Below are 23,067 nucleotides of genomic sequence, written 5' to 3'. Positions count from 1 at the left end.
TAGACAACAAATTGCATGGTTGTCCCACTGATAACCCCTTACAGCCTACTTTCTTCTTCCAAAATCTGGACATTTAAATCCAGAGAACCCTGCCCTACCTAAGCCCATTGCATGACCCCTGCAAAGGCCACCCAAGGGCGCACTTGTGGTCTGACTTATCTCCTCAAGGGAAGGAGGGGGACTGCACAGGTTGAGCTGATGCCACGAGCTGGGGTGGGGCTGCAGGCTGGATTTAGTGCCTCGCCATGCACCCTGCTGGGTTAGCCTCTCCTTGACACCGGGGTTAGACCTCGAGCTGGGACCTTCCCCAAACGGCCAGCCTACTGAGGACCATGGAGCCGTCCCCGTCTACTATGCGTGTCCCTCCCTGGGGGAGCCTCCGACACCCTCAGCGGGGCCCTCCATAGCAGGGCCAGATTAAATCCCAGCCTTTGTTCCACACTGGATGCAGCTGAAAGGGCTGCTGGCTACCCTCTCCTCTCAAACCCAGGCATGCTGCCCAGTCAGCCCCACACATTCTCACCTTGCCCCATCACAGAGGATCCTTCACCTCCTGGTTGTTCTAAATCAACAGTGATGTTCAAAGCCCCCAGCACGCAGTCTAGTGTGTACTCAACTTACTTCCACAGGCAAGCACCCGCTCCCCTGCACTTACACTCCCCATCACCCCGCCCCTCCTCCTATTTACCAGCACCTTAAAAAATTTTTAAGACAAAATTAACTACAGTTTAGTCACTGATATTTGTTCAAAAATGTGACCCTTCCCTTGCTCAGGCAGCATAAAACAACAGATCAAAGGGCCTCGCCTTCCCTTCAACATTTTCCTCAGCTTCTAATAAATCATTATTCTGTGAATGGAAATGATTTCAACCCAAATGTCTGGGCAAACACCAAGAGAAACAGATGACCTTATTTACAGCATCGGGTCCTAGAGGCCCAGGCTGTCTGGGTGCCTGGCTCCATGGCCTGTGAGCCCTGCACTGGCCCGGAGACGAGCCTGTGAAAGTACAGGGTTTCCTCCCAACAAGAACACTTCATGCATCGTCTTAGGGGTTTCTGTTGTTCTTCTTGTTTCCACCTTAAATGAGGACTTGGCTTTTCCCTCAAAGAGCAACACATCTTACTCTCTTGCATTCAGCAGCCCTGGCTGTGACTGGTCCAACTGAGCCTGCCTGGATCCAAACTCAGTACGTTAGCCGCAGGCTCACAGAAAACACTCCTGGGGGGAGGGTACCCAGCAGCAGCGCCTAAGAAGACCCCCAAATCCTTGGGGGGAGGGGTGAAAGGAAGTGGGTGGGGCAACATCAGCTCCTCTGATTCAGCCAGACCCGTGGGACAATAAAATGCGGTCTATATGGTTAGCAACATACATATACAAAGGGTCTCTGTTCTTCCTTATGGATTTATCATGGAAGCACTGATTCTCAGATAAGAGCTAGGTTAAAACAAAAAGCTTGAGAAAACACAAATCTAGAGATTTATCTAATTTTTTTCTTATCTGTATATCACTATTGGGGAGCCAAAAATGTTTCCGTAACGCCCTCTCCTTGGTCTCTGCTTAGCACTGTAGAGAACTGGGGTGCAAGGGGGAAGAAAATACTTATTGTGCCCCGAGAGAGTATGAGAATAAACAAATAACTCACTTTCTTATTAATTTTTCCTGCCCTTTCACCCTAAGATACTTTCTTGTCATTATTTCCCAATGATTTGAAAGATTCTATATACCAAAAGGTATTCATTAAACTACTTGGTGTTCTCCATTAAAAAAAAAATCAAAGACATATGTCTACCAATCTCATCATTTATTTGATCAGCACAAGATAATCACGTTCCCATACTGCCTGACTTAAGGTGATTTTAGCCCCAACTTTATATTTAGTTAGCTGGTGGAGAAATTCAGATCCAGGTCATAGGAAGAGAGGTTGGCCATTGTAGGCAGTGTCCTGAGAGTATACTGGCCACCATGATATTTAGAAAGATGGTCAGTGACACTGGCAAGAGAGCTCTTCCCTTCAATGGCGGAGCAGTATGGAGCCATGGGATGGAGTTCTGACACGAATTACTTCCCGGCTAAGTGACCTTAGGAAAATCACCCAACTCTTCTGACTTTAGTTTCCTCACTTCTAAGATACTATACTATCTAGCTCATAAGTAAGTTATTGTAAGGATGAACAAATTCATGTATATAAGACACTTCTTCTCCTCTGAAGTGCTATATAAGTGTTAGACATTTTAAGTTAGGTTAGTGCTATTCACAGAATTAGAAAGTCTGAATTCTAGTTCTGGCTTTGACATTTACCACCTATATGGCACTGCATTATAATCTCCCTAAGACCAAGTTTCCCCATCTCTAAAACTGGGATGAGAACATGTCCCCTGCCTTCCTCAAAATGTAACAAGAGGAGCAAATGCGCTATGACACTGTAAAATGCTGGATCCATCATGGTTGCAGTACGGAAGCCAGTGGTCAACCCAACTAGTTTTACCGTTTTCAGAAAACAAGCATCTTCATTTAGTCAGTATGGGATGGGGACCATCATTTACAGAGCCCCTTCCATGTGCCAGAGAAGGAGCTCAGACCTGCAGCTCACACTTGTTCAACGCTGTCTTCACAGCAATGCAATGTTTATGTTATTACAATATTTTGCAGACAAGCTGAGGAACTTTGAGAGGTTTGAACACATGCTGAATCCCCACCAGACCCAAATACGTATTTGTCATCTGGGCTTCAGCTTACATCCCCATTCTATAAGTCAGTGCAGAATCCCAGGCTGCAGTTACACAGAGAACAGGAGAGCGATCACCCTCAGCAGCGACCTGCAGACCACAGGTGCCCAGGGTGGGATGGGGGCGGGCACCCAGGGTGGGATGGGGGCGGGCACGTTGCTTAAGCCCTGTGCTAACTGACCCAGGCAGCATCAGTAACTGGGCTGACTCCCTAAGCCGTCTTTAAGTCTCTGAAGACTCGTACTGAGAAGTACGAGAACCCTAGTGGGAGTTTTGGCTGCTGGGTGGGTGGTTCTGTGAAAAGAGCTGGAGAAGGGGAGTGAGAGGAACTTAGGAAGTCACACTGGAAGGTCAGCTCCCTCCAGCAGAGACCTTGGCCCTCTTTGTTCACTGCTGCGCCCCCAGCACTGAGAACTCAGCATAATACGGGGACTCGGTAAATCTGTGTTGAATGGAGGAAGCACTTTCTTACATAACTGCTCCTGGATCTTTGGAAAGTGTCTGTGAAGGAGGGTCAAGGAGAAGAGCTGGGAGGGGGACCCTCCAGCTCAGACCAGACACTGATCTGAGTCATGCTTTGTGAACCCCAAACCACCAGGGTCAGCGCTAGACGAGGACTTGGATCAGAATCAGCCAGCCGAGCAGGATAAATCCTGGGGCCACCCACCTGTCTTCTAGGATGGGCTTTCCAGGGACAAATGACAACTTCTGTGTTGTGTTGTCCCTCAAGGAATGGGCCCAGAATGGGGAAAACAAAGATCAGGCACCTCAACTATGTATGTAATATAATATGTGTCATAACTGAAGTGGACAAAAATCTAGGCATTACCCACGTGTGGTAAGACGAGGTGAGCACAGGTAGCGTGTGTGTGTGTGTGTGTGTGTGTGCATGCACTCACATGCACACACAGGAGACAGAGACCACATATGTGTGTTCAGATGTCACCTGTGAGCCTGGTGACAAGAGCTTTGGAGTCTCTAGGAACTGTCCCATGCTACAAGGCTTCTAGCTGCTGACTGGGACAGAGGCAGATCTGCAGCAGACCAAGGGCTTTTCTTTAAGAGGAAAACAGAATCCCTAAGCTCTTCTCCTCCTCCCCAGGCGTGGGCCATCCAGTCTTCAGAGATAACCAACCCCAGTAGGTTACCACTCTCCAGAGGTACGACCCTCTTGGCGTGGAATGGGAAAGTCATTCTCTCTAAAATAAACAAGTTTCTGGATGGAGGAAGAGCCTTCAATTTTGCCCAAAGTTGTTCTCTTTTGCTGGAGTTTGGATGTTATCAGGAAAATAAGATTAGGGAGGAAAGAAGAATTTAACACCAACATCAAAAACCAGGAGGGAGAGAGACTGTAAGACTGGCTCAGGAGAGAAACAATGAGCCCTCTTCAGATTAAGAGGCCACATGTGAACAAAGGTGGGCTGCTCAATCCCCGCATCAAGATGGTCCTCTGAAGTCAGTGAGGGGGGAAGGAGGGGAATGGAGGGACGAGAGGAGGGGGCGAGGTCAAATACAGATGCACCTGTACATACAGATCGTGTGTCTGAGCTCTGGTGTACAAAATCATGCAAGCGCAGCCTAGCCTGCATCTCCAGTCCGTAGGGGCACGTGAACCAGGGCAGTGAAAACTGCGTGTCTAATTGCATTGACATCTTCTTGTATAACTGCGGGGGAGCCCCGTGTATGTGTGCAGTTTCCAGTCTCCTGTGCAGACCTCCTCTGTGCGTGTCCAGGGGCAACCTGGAGTGGACTCAGTACTCTTTGGCCATGAGACATGTTAAGACCAAAGAGCATTGCAAACAGATTTCTCCAGACCAAAAAAGGATCCAGATATAAGAAGAAGACACATGATAGAAAGGGGAGAAGGTACTTTGCACGTGGTCGGACCATTGCACTGGCGTTGAGTGGTGGACAGAATATGCTGGGGTGTTTTAGTGCCAGGGCAGAATATGACCCAGTGGCCCTGCAAACCCACCAACCCACCAGTTTGAGGAAAAAGGGTGGGACAACTAATGCCCACACCAGGCACTTACTTCAATGACCTAACCTCTCTACCTATCCGAGAAGCAGGGCAAACTTTAGACATTAACTGGGGCCATGGGAGGGAATCAGATCTGTGGATTTTAGCCGCTCTCAAGATGGGCAGCCAAGGAGCACACCCTGGAGGAGACTGGACGTGGGCCAAAGTCAGCCAGGGCTGGGCCGGGCAGAGCCCACGCATCCCCGCTGCATTTGCTAGCAGAGCCAGGACAAAGTGGAGTGCCGCTCCGGCGCCCTCAGAGGGCCTGGAGGGCCTGGCTGACGGCTGACTTTTGACCATTCCCACCTCCTGAGCCAGAGCTGGCCAGGCTGTTTCACTTCGGTCACTCTGTAAACAGAGGTGTAGTGAGTGAAAGGTTTAAACATGCCTCTCCAGTTCCCAGCTGTGGGCTAAGTGGTGGAAGGAAAGTGGGTGAATGGAGAAAAGTGATAAATGTTTGGCTCAGAGAGCTTCCAGAAAGGCTGCACTGGCTTGCCTGGGATGGAGTAGCCCAAAGCAGGGGTCCTCGGTCATCAGAGGAAAAGCAGCTGGGCTGAGGTGGGGCAAGCCGACGACTGGGCTCCGGAAGACAGCTTTCGCTCAGTGTGACCTACGGTGGGTCACGGCATCTCCCACAGAGGCTCTGAGTGGGGCAGCTCGGGGAGCAGAGGGGCACAGGGCAGTGGCGTGCAGCTCAGCCTTTCAGCTGCTCTGCTTACACCCGAGCTGACCCGCACACCTGCCCTCCCCAGCCCCCGAGCCTGTCCCTTCCTAGAGACAGGGCGTGTAGAGCACTAAGTACCCAGTTCCTAGAGTCAGCACAACCGCTGCTGCCTTCCAGGGAGCACAGCCCTCAGGGGAAAAAGTGACCACTGATCACATAGCCCAGGGAAAGAAAGGAGGCCATGGGGCCCCAGCCCCACCCTGGGCGGAGGGGTTGGCAGGACAAGGCATGACTGGCCAGTGGTTAAGAGCCTGTGGCAACCCAGAGACACTGAGACGCACGCAGAGGCCTGCAGCCCTCTGCCGAGTCAGTGGAGGGAAGGCAAGCTCTGTGCGAGCCCCTGCAGCCTAACATCTCTGGGCCTCCACTTTTTATCTGTAAAGTGAGCACATCAAGCAAGGCAACTTGTATTATACCTTCCATGGAGATGTCGTCATTCATATTACCCTGTAATTTCTCGTTAGGCCTGTGGTTTCCAAACTGCGTACCAAGGCACCCTGTGGCACCAGAGTGAACTCAGAGAGGAGCCGCAGGATAGCTTAGATTTTCTAGGGAAGCATGGTGATGTCTGTCACACACCTTGCAAAATTCCCCTACCAAGTTATTTGGATATAACTACTTAACAAACGAAAATTTCAGGCATTTCTTTTGATCTGGGGGCAGTGTGAAAAAAATTACTAAGACACTAAAGGTGCCATAAGTTGGGAAAATTTGGGAATCTCTTTATTAGGTTCTGAGCTCCTCAAAGGCAAGGTCCATATATTACTCACCTCTGTATACTTGCTCCCCTCATCAAAAACAAACAAAACACTCAGCCTTAAAGTTGGCATGAACAGGGCCCAGTAAACATTGTTGAATGAATGAATAAAAAAAATGAATGGAACAGAATATGTAAATGTAGCCTCATCATCCACTTCTGCTACTAAATGGCCGTCGTGTTCTTGATCTAAATTGCTTAACAAAGTGAGATATCGTGTCCATCTCCCTGCTTAGGAGGCAGAGTTAATCTGACTGACTTTTAAAAATACTCACCAGCATGTCCTCTTTGCTCTCTACCCTGCCCTTTCTATAACCACGTTGAAGGCACTGAAGCTGGCTACATGGTGCAGGGGAACTTGACTGAGTTCTACTCATATCTTCCTGAGCACTCGATCTGGGTAATTTATCAGCATAAACAGACCCAGCACGTGGCCTCTCCCTTCCCCTCACCCATCCACGTGTAAGAAGAAATTAAACAAACCCAGGCCGAAACTTACTCGTGGAGTTCTCTTCCTTGGAAACGTGAGGTTGAGATAGTTATGAGAAATGGATGATTTGGCCATGCCAAGGTCAGCGTTCTCTCCGTAGTTTTTGCGCCAAGCATCTGTTAGGAAATAAAAGTAAGACTGAGATCCAGATCCTTCCACTGCTCCCCCAGAGCTCACGGGGTGTCACTGAGACAAGGCCCCTCCAAAATAATTCCCTCACCCCCAACTGAAGCTGTCAGTGGCCTGCACAGAGGGCTGGTGCCACTCTGTCAGTGATCTCCCGGTGACAAGGGCAGATGCAGGCCAGCCCCATGTGGCACCTGCCACACAGGACCCACTTACATACATGGTTCTGGGTCCGTGAGGTCCACCCTCAAAGGCAAAGGGAGGGCAGGGGTCAGCCCCAGAACAGAGGACATCAGTGTGAAGAGCAGCCAGATGTGGGCACAGGGCAGAGACGGCTCAGGGGCTGGCAAAGCCTCATCCTGAAAGCAGGTCCTTACCCACGGGCCTCAGCGGGGTGCCCCGGAAGAGCTCATAGAACTTGGAGAGGTACATGACCATGCTGAGCTTGTCGGGCTGCGGGGCTGAGGCCATCTCTTTGCCCGTGGTCACTGGGGGGATGCCAAACTCACGCTCAGCCACGTCAAATGCCAGCTGGTTGTTCTCCACAGTGTCATCTTCATTCAAAGAGTCAAAGTTGCTGGAGAATCAGAACAAGGTGAAGTTTTCGGAGAGGATGCAGAGGGTTGAAGAGCTGAGCACACTTAGCCATAAGGAGCACTGCAAGTGACAATGCCCTTGCTCCAATCCCTCCACCGCTACCCCCCACCCCTCAGGGGGGCTCAGCCAGAAGACGCTAACCCTGTCCTCACTCAGGGTGGAACCAATCAGATCTGGGCTATGAAAATGTCATCTGCTACCTGGGATGAAAAAAATCAGAAAATAATTGGAAAATTTATGAACTACTTTACTTTTCAATAGTTCCCATTCGTTCTTTTCCTTTTAATTACAAAAGTGATACGGGCTTCTTGTAAATAAAAGAATCAAGTTATATAAAGTAAGAGGTGAGAGCCTCATCCCCTTCTCAAGGCAACCTCATTTCCTAAAGTTACCAATTGATAAACTTTACTAGGTTTCCATCCAGCCTTCTGGATGGATTTGCTCCTGGGTGTGAGGTTACACTGCAGTTGATTTAAACACAACATAATAGATGTATTGTGCTTTCAACATCACAAAGCATTTCCACAAACAGAATCCAATCTTCCTAATGACCCTGCCATTATTCCTGATTTATAGATGAAGACGGCAAACTCAGAGAAGATGAGGGGCTTGCCCAACAGTATACAGCTAACAGATCTGGGTCACAAATCTAATTCTTTTGGCTGTAAAACCCTCAAGCTGGTCCCCAGAATTACATCTTGCCCATAAGTCCTCTCTTGAGGGTAGGGCTCCAAGGTGTGAACACTCAAATTTCCCAAATGAAAGGGGTTTGGTGTATGAGTGCAATCAGTCACCGAGCCTGAGTCATTCTGCTCCTTACACAGAAGGAATGCAGATCCAACAAGTTGCTGGCAGAATAATCAGTGCAAAGGGAAAAGAACAAGCCAAAGAAAAAATACAAATTCAAAGTATGCAAAGAGAAATACTGATCTACGTGCTGAAGATTCGTATCTAGAACAGCCCTGGTCTCCCTTGTCTCCAGGGTCCCCTTGGGCCATGAGGGGCTTGCCAGGTCCAGCTGAGCCCCAAACTCACATCAGCTCAGGCCGGAAGCGGTGGATAATGGCACACAGGGCCAGGCCACTCCGCCAGGACGTGGTCAGGTCTGTGACGTTGACATGCTGGTAGCCCTTGGTCTGCTGCTGGCACCAGGTTAAGAGCTTGCTGGGCCGGATGTCTGACTCTGCAGCAAGAGGAGATGGACAGTGGTGAAGCGCTCTACAGAAATCTCAGCAGCTCCCCTGGGGACCTGCTCTGTCGGCCACCACGGGTGGGGACCAGGAGGAACAGCACTGAGACAGGGGCTGTGGGCACAGCTGCAGCCTCCTGAGGGGGTCCTGTCGAGAGCATGCAGGAGGGCAGGATGTTGGGACAGGAAGCATGCTCTCCTGCAGGAAAGAGTTCCTGAGACACCCTCTGGCCAGGTCCTGGTTAGAGGCTAGGAACACAGAGGTGAGGGTGACGTGGACTCTGCCAACAGAGTGCTCATCTTGTGGGGAAGACAGACACAGAAGTGGGTGACAATAACAGAGAAACCCAATGCCAGGGGAGCACATGAGTGGGCTTGCCAGAGTCTACCAGGGCAGGGGAACTCGCCAAAGAAAGGGTCATGGAGGAAGTGCATTTGACTGCTTCTAGAAGAGTGTCTAGGACAGAAGGAGATCTCCAGGAAAACAGAAAGGACTGTGCCGTGGCAAAGAATCTAGAGAAACCTGCTATGTTATGTGACATGGTTTATTAAAGGCCGGCAGCAGCAGGGCGTGTGGGTGTGGAAGGCAGGGAGGGGTGGCTGGTGAGGCTGAGTTTGCCCGATGGCGGGCAGGATGCAAGGTCTGGGCAGGCAGTGGAAGCCAGGTGTGTCTTTAAGCAGGATGGTGACCTGAGCACAGCCGGGTGGACGCTGGGAAGCTGGTCATTTCATCACCCCTTCCCTCCACACTGAGCACCAGCCTGTGCACAGCACTGTGCCAGGCCCTGGAAGCCCAAGAAAAGAGTGAAGCACATGGAGCTTGTTATCTAGCTGGGGAGACAAGACTTCTCATACTGGAAACAACAGGATAAGAAAAGCAAGTCCCAGGGAAGTCAGTCCGGTTCACTTTAATGTGTCAAGCGCTCGTCTCTAACCCACTCAGTGATCCTGTGGTTGGTACTGTCTTTGTCCCGGTTTTACGGATGAGGAAACTGAAGTGCAGAGAGCAGAGGCACCTGGCCAAGGTCATGCAGGCCACTGGATCAGAGCCAGGCTGGCTGCAGGGCCTGTGCCCCAGTGGCCACCCAGCAGGTCTCCTCCCTGCAAAGCTGGGGTCCCAGGAGGGCCACTTACCCCGCCTGGAGAGGCCGACAGATCTCCTCACTGAGCCCAGCCTCTCAAGAGGGCACTGGTGCAACTCTTTAGTGATGTACAAATGCTTCACCTAGGAGCGAGAGAGGACACACAGCTGTCTGCTAGTTTTCCCCCAAACCCTAGTCGTTGCAGGGCCGCTGAACCCACCCCACCCTCTCATCAACACTGGCTGCCCTTTTCCTCTCTCGCCGAAGGACATGACCTTCAGCAAGGGAACCAGCAACTTGAGACAGAAGTGGATCTGTCATCCACCCAAACGTGGGGGAACTCAAGTGTGAATATATGTAATTGGCTGATTTTTAAAATTCACACCATTCTTTGTGCTATTGACTGAAGAGGTCAGAGCTTGTGTGACTCTTAAGTCGATGGGAGAAAAAATAGACTCTAGGACCTCGGATGGAAAGAACTTGATATTTGATCAAGCAGATTATTTGAGAGAGGTATGCTCAGCAATGCATATGCTCAGTGACAAATAAACATACGTAAATACAGGTACATATGTGGACACACACTTACATGTGTTCTAGTTCTCTCCTGTTGGCTAGAGAGATGCTGACTCTACTTTACTCTGTGGCTTTCCCAGAGAGAGGAATTGGCCTCAACCTTTGGGCCAAGAGGCAATGGGTCCCAAGGATGTGCCAAGATTTTAGGTGACCCCCCACTTCTCACCGCTCAGTGGCTGGTGACCCACACAGGACTCCAGGCAAGGCCTTACCTGATGGGGTCTGACGCAGTTTGAGTTGAGGTTTGGGTACCGCGTCCCCGGGTCCAATGTGTACTGCTCAAAGTTCTTGTTGATGTTCTCTGGGGTCGTTTGAGGTAACAGTCGGTAAAGACTTTCTCTGGAGGAAGGCAGAGCAGAGAGGTCAAGGACTGCTCTTGCAGCCTCCGGCCTTCTCTCCACTCCTCCCCTCCACCCGCCTTCCCCTGCTCCCAAGAGCTTCTTAGATCTGTGTTTGCATAACCCTTCCCAGCAATGCCTGGCCCTCCTGGTTCTCGAGATCTGCAAAGCAGGGGAGGGTCAACACGGTCAAGGGGAAGCAGGAGGGACCCTGGGAGATGGTGAGGCTGGCCTCCTCCCCAGGGCAGAGGGCAGGGACTCAGAGCTGGCAGGCCAGAGACCTGCCGTTTTGCTATAACTGCCACTCAGCCACCCTGCCTCCTGTGGCTGGTCCCCCATGACCACAGGTCTCCACACCCAAGACCAGCAGGGGACCGTCCACACCCGCCAGCCCTGACTTATCCTGGTCCACCAGCTGTCACAGCCACGTGGCCAGCAGCAGGAGTCTGGGAGGAAGCCCGGGATCTCAGCAGCAGAAGAGGCCTGGGAGGTGAGAGCACCCAGCCCCCAACAGAGTGGGACTCAGTGCTGCAATGGAAGCTTCCCCTAAACCTCTTCTGGTTCCTCAGTGTCCCAGCAGTGCCAAGAACCCCAACTTCAGGGCCGCCCTGAAGATTTCTCTTTGGCATCCAGGGCTTAAGGGCCTGGCCCCCACGGAAAGTCACTGGGGGAGGGAGATCATGACAGGGAACGCTTCCTTGGGGACCCCAATGATGTAATCAGGCCACATGTGGGAAGGCAGATGAGAGGGGGCAGAGGCTCCAGGTTCATCCAGCCTCACTCCCTCTCCTGCCTGAGTTTTGACCCGGCCCTGCCTCCAGCTGAGGGGCCTGCTGTTAATACTCACCTTTCAGCCAGCAGCTCCAGGGGAGGAGTGCCCTGGTCCCAGCTCTTCACCATCCACGCCGTGTCAAAGGCTGCCAGGAAGCCGCGGGCACAGCCGGTGCCCATCGGCCAGAACGGCTGCAAAGGACACATGCAAAGTTCTAGTTGATTCCAGTGATCCCCAGAATGCCATCCCATTCTATCCAGCACTTGGTGTTTGCCAGGCCTGTGCGAGGCACTGGGGGGACAGAGAGGTGACAGGCAGTCCACTGGGACTCACCACAAACACCAATAGCTGTAGCACAAAGTCACATGCAAGGGTGCTATGACACGGAACAGCAAAATTGCTTTGGGGGCTCAAAAAGGCAGAGGCAACACCACCCTGAGGGAGAGAGACAGAAATCAAGGAACGCTTCAGGGAAGAGTTGCATTCGTGCTGATTTTAAAGTATGAAAAGGATTCTGATCTTGATCCGCTCAGAACAGTGTGGGCGAAGACTTGGTGGCGGAAAAATGATGGAGCCGGATGGAAAAAGAGCCCGTCTGGTTTGGGTGCAGCAGAGAGCACGGGCAGGAAGTACCGGGAGAGAGAAAGCTGGGAGGGAGGATTGGGACAGAAGCAGGGGAGGTGCTGAGTGCTTAAGCAAGGAGCTTAGGTTAGAGTCCGCACACAGTGGTGAGCAAGCATTGATTCACCAAGCTAAGTTCTAACTAACCTGTTCCACGTGCACCCAAAGCGTGGTTTGAAACTTGATGCTAACTTCGGATAAATACATCAACATTTTTTGGTCAGTGCTTACATCAAGATAAAAATTTACCCTTTCTGAAATCATTCATTTAATGTAAGACTCCTAGCATCTGCACATTTTCTGGGAAGAATTTTGAGCAGGGAGGCCATGGACTTTGGGGCCCACACTCCTTTCTCGCTCCTATTCGAACTCGATGCTGACAGGCTACAGAAATCCACCCAGAGGAGGAAGAAGTCTCCAATCAGCTGCGGATCTGCATGCTCTGGGAAGGATGGCCTGACCCGGGCCGCTTAATTTTGTACTTCAACCGAGAAGTCGGCCCAGAAAAACCCAGAGGGGCAAGAGAAAGTGTTCCTGCCTGTAGACAGGCAGAATTGACCCCTCTAAATTTCGTCAAAGGTCAGCCTCTGAGGCAAGGACGGGCTCGGCAGAGTCCTGCCAGTTGGCTGAGAGCCTGTCCTTCCGTTGGGCTGCAGGACAGCAGATGCTGCCAGTTAGAACAGCAATGTGGGGATCTGTCTTCCAGCAGGAATGAGGGGGCTCCAAAAGCAGGCGGTACCTCAAGCAAGCTGTCGCCCACCAGGGCCACGAGCAGCTGGTGTGACTGTCGCTCGCGCACCAGGGCTGCATTCTCGGAGGCATACATGGAGGTGAAATCGAACATGGCCACGTCGGGTTGTCCATAATGGTTCATGGCAAAGTCTAAAGACGGCAGCTGGTAATTGGTGGCGAAGTCTGCAGCTTCGCGTGCGTAGGAAAGCAGGTTGTCCTGGTTCACGTTCTCTGCACACAGCAGCATCTCTGTGTCAATATAGTCCTGGGAGAAGGAACAAGAGCACAGTGTAACAACCTGCCCCTCAAAAGGGCAAGGAGTCATACCTACTTCTTTGTAAAAGGACATGGAATAGATTTGCAGAGAGGCGAATCAAAACAGAAATAGAAAATGGGGGTCAAGGGAATAAAGAGGAACCAACTCAGCCATCTGTGAACATTAACAGAGTTATGATTAAGCATCAAATTTGGCTTTGAGCTTCCTGGCATCCAAGGCAAGAGGGAAATGTGATATATTACAGGGCTTTCCTTATCAGAAAGAAGGAAGCAAAGAAATTCCTAGGGGAGGAAATTTTTTCCTGGCACTAAATTCTAAAATAACTGTCTGACATAGGAATTTTGACAGAGAACATGGTGTTGTCATGAACAGTCTACTCAGTAATGATCCTGCAGCAAATATAGAAGCATGTTTCATATGGCTGGTCCTTGTGATAACTTTCAGTGAAACTAAAAGACAAAAGAGCAAATGAGTAAGATTGATTTTATAATGGATGAAGCTAAGCTAATGTGGTCCAGAAATGCTGCGGCTAGCGGTCAGACAAGTCTGAAAAAGAAATGGGTAATTGGCATAACTCTCAAACTTTCTCTCCACGATCAGTTACCCCTTTTCTCAACAGGCTGAGGGCTCCTCGGGGCTCTGCTTTGCTCTTACAGTGTTAATTGTTACACTGCCCTGCTGGGAGGTAGAGAACCCTGAGCTTAGAGGACTAGTATATCCACCCTGGAGGGACACTGGCAATGAACTATAGGATGTCTCCCAGAGTCCAATCTGCTCATTGTGTGGCTATAGAAACTAAAAGACTATCTTTCCCAAAAGGTGACACAGAAAATGCAAATCCCTTGGGGCAGGGGGCAGGGACTAGTGTATAAGACCAACACAGGCCTTGGGTCAGTGAGATCAACAGGTCAAATTCCATCTCTGTTCACTGACTGCATAAATTTGGGCAACTTATTGAACTTTTCTGAGTCTCCATATTCTCACTTGTAAAATGTGAATTTGTAAAATGAGACGAACAAAATCTACTCCCTATATAGGACCATGTGAGGACTGAATGAGACCGTGGACATGACTCCCTAGCCCAAAGCCTAGGAATTGGGAAGTTCTCAATGACTGGGAATTCCTGTCCCTAATAAATCAGGATGGCACAAACCACACCATATGGTGAAGTGATCCCAGACCCACCGAGTGCAGCAGCAAGGGCATTTAGAAAGGTCTAAGAAGGCACCTCCTCAACTACAAACAGTGACCTACTGTGGCAATTTTCCCAACAGCCACGATTTCCCAGAAATTCTAATACTTCCACATCCAAGCCACGTCAACTAAATGGAACCCAGCGTTGGCCCAAGAGCCCTTTGTCAGGTCGTGGTGTCCAGGCTGGAGCTCCTATTATTCGCTTTCCTTTCTCTTACCTATTCTTACATCATATAATCACTCTCCTTCTTGAAGGTGTGGAAGAGTGAATGGAGAGATCTCAAAAATACCCCCTCTTCAAAACATGCCACAACAACCCCTGTGGAGGATCGGGTGATGGATGAATGTGGACACTGTATGATGAAGGCGGCACCTGGTGCTGAAACCACACACAGGACTGTGGGGACCTGGCCAAGGGGCAGACCGCCCAGCTGTGCCGGGATGACAGGCACCTGGCCCAGGGCTGCTGGGAGGAGCCATAGGGCCTTGCAGGGCAGGAGGTCCCAGGTGAGCGGGCGGATGGCAGAACAGACTTGTAGGGAACAGGTGAAAGCAAGGATGAGAGAGAAAAAGTGGGAACGGGGCTGTAATAAAGTGGGCAGAGCTGAGGAAGGAGTGCTAAATGAAGATAAAGGCAGGGGGCGAATTTGGACCTCATTTTGCACAGGCCCAGTTCTGGACAGAGGTGGGGAAGGAGAGAGGGAAGCAGTAAACATGAGAGAAGGGTGGGGAATCCAACAGGAAGACTAGTCACCCCAAGTGAAAAGCTGGAAAGAAGCGGTAGACCAGAAGAGAAGGTCAGACAATGGCTGTTCACTGCTTCAAATGAGGGTGGACTCGGCATTGAGAGACCAGCTGTGATGTGTATACATCCACCTCACGCACCTGGCAACCAAGCTCCCTCCTACTGAGGTAAGACCAAGCCTGTGTGTGCATGGACCAGCAGAGGTAGGGGCCAGGAAGGATGGACACAGCTGGGAGCCCAGAGGCAGGGTTTCCTGAGGAGAAACTTTACTCTCCCTTAAGTAGTCATAGAAAGAGGCCCAGAGATCAGCAGGAATAGATGGGGAAGCAGGTCAGTCAGTCATTCAACAAACATTCACTCAGCACCTTGTGCATCTCGAGGAAGACGCTGACCCATACAGGGACAGGAAAACAGGGGACTTGCCATTCCTCTGGGAGCGAGAGAAGAATGGTATTTTAAGTAGCTCGGGGTTGACGGGTCAGCTCCCAGCTTATGCAAATGCTATAGAGCTTGGCTGGACACCTGGAGACTCAAGCCATGGCTCCTGAACCAAATGGTGTCCAGTTCTCCCATGTCCAGCCATGGCCTCCTATTTCTAGAGTTCATGTCTTATACCTAGAGGGCCCTCTGCACCAGCTCAGCTGATACTCCCAGATTCTCTGAGGGAGAAGGAAGGCCTTGATGAGGACAACTGTGGGCCTGTGATCTGCTCCCAGCTCCTGCGATAATTATCGGACCACAGCGAGGAGCTCCCACCCACCTGTGCCATGACACAGAGCCTGAGAGGGGAGCATGGAGGGGCTTTGACAACTGCCAAAAAATCAAGTCACCATGAGTAACATGTTGTGGCCAGGACAAATACCCTGGGATGACCTGGGAGAACCTTAGCATCTCAGCAGGCCAGAGTACTTAGCCAGTGAAATAGGAACCCCAAGTCAAACTTGGCCTGACTTTCCAGGGGTGGGATAAACAAGAGTCTCCCTAGACCCTCCCCTGCACCCTCTGTGCCTGCACCCTGGACCCCAAATAGTCCTTCACTATCTGACACAGGCATCTCAATAGGGGAGGTAACTTTGGGAGGGACACCTGTGGAACAGAGGGAAAATGGGGACATGGCCTCACCTCCCCCAGACCGGATCAGCAGTGGGGCACCAGGTGTTGAAAGGCACTGCTCGCACATCTGCTGACTGTGCTAAGTAGGCTTCATTCAACCCCACCCTCACACCCCCGCCAACTCCCAGCCTTCTGTCCAGCAGCTCGGGCTCTCAGCAAAGCCCTGAGCTGATGTGGAGGAGGCCCAGGGGAGGGCTGGGTTACTAAAGCTGCCCAGCTGGCTGCCAGCACAAGCTGGCGTGAGGATAGGCACATTCTTCTCTGACAAGCAGCGATGAATGGTCACCGTGCTGCCTGGCCTACAGGCCAACACCCCAAGAGCAGGCTGACCTTGGACTGCATGATCCTTATCTTAAGGGTACAGCAGCAGCGGCAGCTGCAGGAACAGGGTCTCTGGAGGGGTTGAAACCTGACCAAAGAAGGTGCCAGCCTGGTGCTGGCCACTCCATGTGCTCCTTCCTTGCAGCCCTGCTCTCTGTATAAGCATGAAGGTGCAAAGGCAGGAAGCAGAGGCCAGGAAGCCAGCAGGACAAAAAAGCAAGTGTCCAAACCAGGCAGAGAAGTTATGGAGGGAAGCTACCAACTTGCTACATGCCAAGTGCTCTGTATACGTTTTAAAATTTATTCCTCTGAACAATCCTTTTAGATAGAAACTATTATTCCTATTCTGCAGACAAGAAGACTGAGGTTCAGAGAAGGCAAACAGCTTAGTCACAGTCCTGAGTTAATACGTGGCAGAGCGAAGATTCAACTTGAGTCTTCTTGACTGCAACAGGGCTTTCCCCCATACCATGACAAGGGGGCCGCAGCGTGAAATTCACAAGTGAAACTGCCTGGATCCCACTAGGACAAGGAGCCCCCATCTGCCTCCAAAGTATGTGTGTGACCTCCCAGAAAAGAAGGCAGGGATGAGACACTTGAAAGGAAAAGACTCAGCTGATCTCTCAGTGGTTAAGAACCCACACTAACACCTGGGTAAGAATTTCAGCATTTCCCCCTCCCGCACCAGCCCAGCTCTCTGCAGAAACACCTCTGCCTCTATTGTTCGTGTGGGCTCCTCCATCCAACACACTCATGCACCACCAAGGAGAAGGGCGTGGTGGATGGTGGTCCCTTCCCTCTTCCCCCCATTACTCAGTTTGTGGCAGGATGACATATGCTCCTGCACTCGCTGATGCTGCCAGCCCAGGTCACAAAGGGAAAGACAGGACATCATAGCCAAGCGATACGTACATTAATGATGACACCTTTGTCAAGCAAGCTCTGCTTCTTGGCAGTCATGACAAAATAGTGGGTGCAGTCCTTGTAGTAAACAATGTTCTCAAGATCAATCCCTGAAAAGAGAAGGTTCGTGGACTCAGTATTATCTCCTCAGCGCCTACTGTGTGTCAGGAGCCCTGCTTTGCCTCATTACGGGTCTCACTATTTACCTGCAGAATATTGGTGTTCGACAAGTTTTTAAGACATACAGGGCGAGCAAAGATAAGATCAAGTGCCAGAATTTACCCTAGTCACCACAGTCCCACAAAGATACTATTTCTTTTCTTTTTAAATTGAGATATAACATTGTGTAAGTTTGTGTACAACATGTTGATTTGACACATTTATTTAAAAAAATTTTTTATACTAATTTTTTTTAATTTTTGGCTGTGTTGGGTCTTCGTTGCCATGAGCAGGCTTTCTCTAGTTGCGGCGAGCGGAGGCTGCTCTTTGTTGCTGTGCGCAGGCTTCTCATTGTGGTGGCTTCTCTTGTTGCGGGGCACGGGCTCTAGGCATGCGGGCTCAGTAGTTGTGGCGCATGGGCTTCGTTGCTCCGCGGCATGTGGGATCTTCCCGGGCCAGGGCTCGAACTCGTGTCACCTGCATTGGCAGGCGGATTCTTAACCACTGCGCTATACATTGCAATATGATTAAGCCACTGTTTTTCTTTTCTTTTTTTAAAAAATAAATTTATTTATCTATTTAATTATTTTTGGCTGCACTGGGTCTGGTGCACAGGCTTCTCATTGCGGTGGCTTCTCTTGTTGCGCAGCAGGGCTCTAGGCCAGGTGGGCTTCAGCAGTTGTGGTTCATGGGCTCTAGGGCACAGGCTCAGTAGCTGTAGCACACGGATTTAGTTGCTCCGCGGCCTGTGGGATCTTCCTGGACCAGGGCCTGAACCCGTGTCCACTGCATTGGCAGGCGGATTCTTAACCACCTCGCCACCAGGGAAGTTCCCTAGCCAGCTTCTTTTAAAACTCATAAAGCCCTTTGGGGCTGTAGACCAGTATTTCCAAGTCACAGCTGAGTACGTGCTGCAGGAAGGCACAGTGCTGTCTGTGGCATGGCAGCTAAGTGGCAACAGAACCAGGATTTGAACCCCAGCCCGTCTGATTCCAAGTCCCATCCACCGTTTCCTCCATGTGACCAGAGATGCAAAGAGCTGTGTGAATTCTCCAAAGACTGCTAAGGGACATTTCTACCATCCCCCTGTTATGTGTGAAAACCCAGGTGCCCTGGTAGAAAAACTCAATCAGAGGACTGGGTTGTATCTTTCTGTGCTTTCCACCAATTGCAAAAGACTTTATAGACTAGGTTTCTGCCTTTAAAACAAATGCCGTAAAATGACAGCGTAGCTCAGTGTTTCTCAAAGTAGGATCCCTAGCCAGCAGCGGCAGCAGCATCACCTGAGCACTGATTAGAAATGCAAATAACTGGAGCCCGACCCCAGGCCTACAGAATGGGAAACACTGGGGGTCTGGCCAGCAATCTGTGCTCGAAAAGGCCATACAGGTGATTCTGATTCACACTCAAGTTTGATAACCACTGGTTTGGTTTCTTTGAAGGGAGAGAAAGGAACAGACGCAAGGCAACTTATCAGCAGTTATCACAGAGGCTGCTGGGTAACCATGGAAACCCCTTTATGACCGTTAAATAGGAAACAGCCATCAATGCACAGGGCCCCCCAGAGGATCCGAGGAAATACATCCCTCTCATTCTGTGAAGGGCACTGTTGTGGAACAATGGCCAAAGGTGATGACCTTTGCAAAGTGCAAAGGAAGCTCATTGAAACATTTGGAAAAACAAACTTGATGTCCTGTCATAATTTATATTTAGTGGTTTATTTAAGCATTTATTTTCTTGGTTTTTGAGGTGAAGAGAGGGCTGGAGAATTCTTAAATCATTCTAAAGGACATAATATGCTGGAAGGAAATACTTTTTTTTTTAATATAAAATAATGCCACCATAGTGACACTCAGAGGGTCATGCAGTGGACACGCATTGCTGTGGCCAGGAAGAAGCAGAGTCTGGCTCAATAACTAATCCCATTCCTAGAAAGCTATCTTACGGAAATAATCCAAAAGAAGTAGTTTTATTGGTAACAGTAAAGAACTGAAAGGTTTAAATCAGAAGTCTGCAAACTTTTTCGTAAAGGGCCAGAGAGTAAATATTTTGGGCTTTGTGGGCCATCCAGTCTGTGTTGAAAGCCCTCATGGCACCAAGGTAAACAAACCGGCCTGGCTGCATTCTAATAAACCTCTATTTATGGACTATAAAATTTGAATTTCATAAATTTTCAATTTGTCCCCAAAATTTCTTCTTTTGATTTTTCTGCAGCCATTCAAAATATATTAAAAACCATTCTTAGCTTGAAGGCAATACAAAAACACATGGTAAGTCTGCCAACCCCTGGTTTAAATGCTTCAGCAGTGGGTGACAATATATCCACTTCAAGAGCTATTCCGACAAACCTGACCATCAGTAGGACTGGGCACAATGGACAGTATTTAAAATGTGATGCTGAATGAGAAATGGAGAATAACAGGACTGACACTATGGTAAAAGCTCTAGCCATGTAAAAAGTAAGGATGCAGGTGGAAAATTACCGTCAAGGCCTACACGAAAATGAGGACTGTTCCTGTGCTAGGTGGTGCTGGGCATTAATGATTTATTTTTAGTACAAAACTTCTATTTAACATTGTTACACTGCCTTTTCAATGAGAAATATATGTATTTCCAAATCAGGTTAAAAAGAAAGGGAAAAAATCTTAAATTTACTTAATTGGGAGCAGGAATTTCATCCCTCTTCGCCCTCACCCTGCTTTATTTTTTCTCCACTATCCTTATAGACCACCTGACATGTTATTTGATTATTGATGGTCCCTCTGCAACCCATAGAATATAAGCTCCGAGAGAGGGGGTTTGCTTGCTTTGCCCACTGCTCTATCTCACGCCCTTGAACAGCATTTGGCACATAGTAGGTGTTCAATAAATATCCGTTGAGTAAATGAATGAATCCCTTCTTTCTTCAAGTCCCATGGTTTGGGGACAACTGATGCCCCTGGGTGAGTGTCGTGCCCCACCCCCACCCCAGCATCTGTGACTGTTCCTGAGGGAAAGGGCAGCAGGTGCACTGATAAAAGCATCTATGCTTCTTCAGGGACCACCCACAGGTTACTGGCTCCCCCTCAGAGTGCTCCGGGATCTCCACATTGGCGTCGGGCCTAGATTCACCAGCCTGCATTAGGATGGTTTCCGTGGCTGTCCCTCCCTAGACAAGGAGCCACTATTGGGAGGGTACCGTGTCAACCTCAACTGTGTATCCCATGACATTGAGTGCGGGCATTCAATGGGCACTCAGTAAATGTGTCCTGAGTAAATAAATGTTTATCCAAAAAAAAAAAATGTTTATCTATTTTCATGTACAACATCTAGAACTTTCCCTCAAGAATCCTTCTTGTCCCCGAAGGAATCCTGCCCATTATTAATCCTAAAGAGAAATCCCTGCTTCCACTTTATCAGCGTGAGTCTCCTGTTCCCAAGAGCTGGGAAAGCTGAGTGCCCTCCTCCCCCAACCCCTGTACGCTACAGAGAAGCATGGACGATGGCCTGGTTTGGAGAAAGGTGAGGGTCCCACCTGTTTCTTCTTTAAGATCCTGAAAAAATTTCTGATTGAAGATGAAAGCCACACCGCTAATCTCTTCCACCTTGGCCTCAGCTGTGCTGTTTCTGTTTATGAAGTTGGCGGTGATCGCAATAGCCAGCTTCCCACGGAATTCTTTTCTTCTGAACCCTGTGGGAAGAAAAGGGGAAAAGTGGGTCTTTCTTCTGGATTTGGTGTGAAAACTGGAAAAGATTACTGAGAAAGCTATTCTCAGATGGCCGACAGGCCAGTGAAACCAGAACTTTGGATCTAGAGAACAGGCGGCAGGCAGAAATGCTGAGGTTTGTCCCCGAGGAGAAAACCCGTTGGAGGCCTTTCAAAGTCAGTGGGACTTTTTCCTTCTCTAAAATCTATAGGACCGATTATCCTGGTTAGGCTTCCACAAACAAAAGGCTAAACTGTGCTTCTCCAATGGGCAATCACAGGGCTCATCCTTTAGAGGATGTGTTAGGCGTTGCTGCAAGGTAGTCTCATGAAAGACCCATCTGCACTTTAAACTTATACAATTGAAACTACGTTGTCAGCATTTCTCACGGTTTCTTTTCTTCTCCCTTTGAACAGTAGAATTATGAGATTGAATTCCTGTGCAACAGAGATTTTAACAAATTTTCTTTCTACCTCCAGTCCATAGTGACTGGCACTTAGTACACAGTCAATAAATGTACAATGAATACATGGAACTCTAACTTGCAATTATTTTAGTTCAGTGATTAATCGAGGCTCTTACAGTTTTCAACGGTATACACTGAAATCACTTTTTAATGGCCATAAGAATTCTGCACCCAATTACAATATGGGGTTTTTTTTCCTCCCACGCCGACAGGCAATTCCAGGACAGCAGCTGGGTGTCCTACACTTCAACTCAATTCTGACACTATCTACTCAGAGATGGCATCAGATCCCACAGGTTAAGGGCTCAGTCCCACCAGACTGCCCCCCACTTCAGATGCCAATTATAAGCCCATGTTGTCACCTGTGCTTCTGACTAACCAGCTATAGATTGTAGGTTCAAGGACTCCCTCCTTGGATTTGATTAATTTTCTAGAGTGGCTCTCAGAACTCAGAGAACATTTTACTTCCTAAACAACTCGGGAACAGCCAGCTGGAAGAGATGCTTAGAACAAGTTATGGGGAAAGGGCATGGAGCTTTCACACCCTCTCCAAACAACGTGTTCACCAACCCGGAAACTCTCCACACCATCTCCTTTGGGTTTTTGTGGAGGCTTCATTACAGATGTCGGATTGATTAAATCACTGGCCATTGGTGACTGAACTCAATCTCCAACCCCTCTCCCCTCCCAGGAGGTCAGAGGGTGGGACTGAAAGTTCCAACCCTCTAATCACTTGTTTGGCTCCCCTGGCAACCAGTCCCCTCCCTTCCTTAGGTGCTTTCCAAAACTCTCTTCATTAACATAAACTCGGTGTGAAAAGGAGCTTGTTATGAATAACAAGACACCCATTTCACCCTTATGGCTCTGAATTGATTTCAGGAACCACAGACAAAAGGCCAAATATCATAACAAAAAATGCTCCTATCGGGCTTCCCTGGTGGCGCAGTGGTTGAGAGTCCGCCTGCCGATGCAGGGGACACGGGTTTGTGTCCCGGTCCGGGAAGATCCCACATGCCGCGGAGCGGCTGGGCCCGTGAGCCATGGCCGCTGAGCCTGCGCTCCCCAACGGGAGAGGCCCGCAAACCGAAAAAAAAAAAAAAAAAATGCTCCTATTTGCCCTTATCGCTCAGGAAATTCCAAGGGTTTGGGTAGCTGTGCCAGAAAGGGGACAAAGACAAAATATAATTGCCTTATTATAAACCACACTATCACAGGCAGTTGCCCAGAGGATCACAAGCAGGTGGTCCCGTTTCAGTGGACCACCTCCTCCTAATCCCTTTTCTTTTTAGCATCTGTCTTTTCCTGTAGCCCTGAACTTCCCCTCCATCCCAGGTACTGCTGTTTACTTTGCTTAATGCAAGGCATTTGTCTCGCTAGCAGACAGAACCATTGTCTTCAGCACCTGTGGGAATTCCCCTCACATTGGCTTACCAGACACTGAAGCCTCTTGGC

At 49.6% G+C, this 23,067-nt stretch overlaps 1 protein-coding gene across 17 annotated transcripts in view; it reads right to left on the bottom strand.

The window, feature by feature from the left end:
- Window positions 1-23,067, bottom strand: part of LOC116758806 (F-actin-monooxygenase MICAL2) — a 222,787-nt gene that overhangs the window by 103,921 nt on the left and 95,799 nt on the right. For all 17 annotated transcript variants that reach the window (XR_004351240.1, XR_004351238.1, XR_004351239.1 and 14 more), the window contains 9 exons: window positions 20,978-21,133; window positions 17,314-17,414; window positions 12,759-13,016; window positions 11,474-11,589; window positions 10,501-10,627; window positions 9,765-9,855; window positions 8,477-8,624; window positions 7,222-7,421; window positions 6,728-6,834 (listed from right to left, as the gene is read on the bottom strand). Coding sequence is in view for 13 of the 17 variants with exons in the window: in XM_032642002.1 (XP_032497893.1) it covers window positions 6,728-6,834; window positions 7,222-7,421; window positions 8,477-8,624; window positions 9,765-9,855; window positions 10,501-10,627; window positions 11,474-11,589; window positions 12,759-13,016; window positions 17,314-17,414; window positions 20,978-21,133 (1,304 nt within the window). In the remaining 4 variants the exon portion in view is untranslated. The remainder of the gene's footprint in view (window positions 1-6,727; window positions 6,835-7,221; window positions 7,422-8,476; window positions 8,625-9,764; window positions 9,856-10,500; window positions 10,628-11,473; window positions 11,590-12,758; window positions 13,017-17,313; window positions 17,415-20,977; window positions 21,134-23,067) is intronic.

Source organism: Phocoena sinus, chromosome 8 (assembly GCF_008692025.1).
Source record: "Phocoena sinus isolate mPhoSin1 chromosome 8, mPhoSin1.pri, whole genome shotgun sequence".
Taxonomy (NCBI): Eukaryota; Metazoa; Chordata; class Mammalia; order Artiodactyla; family Phocoenidae; genus Phocoena; species Phocoena sinus.
Note: the sequence above shows the minus strand (reverse complement) of the source record. Positions and strands in the feature narration are given on the sequence as shown.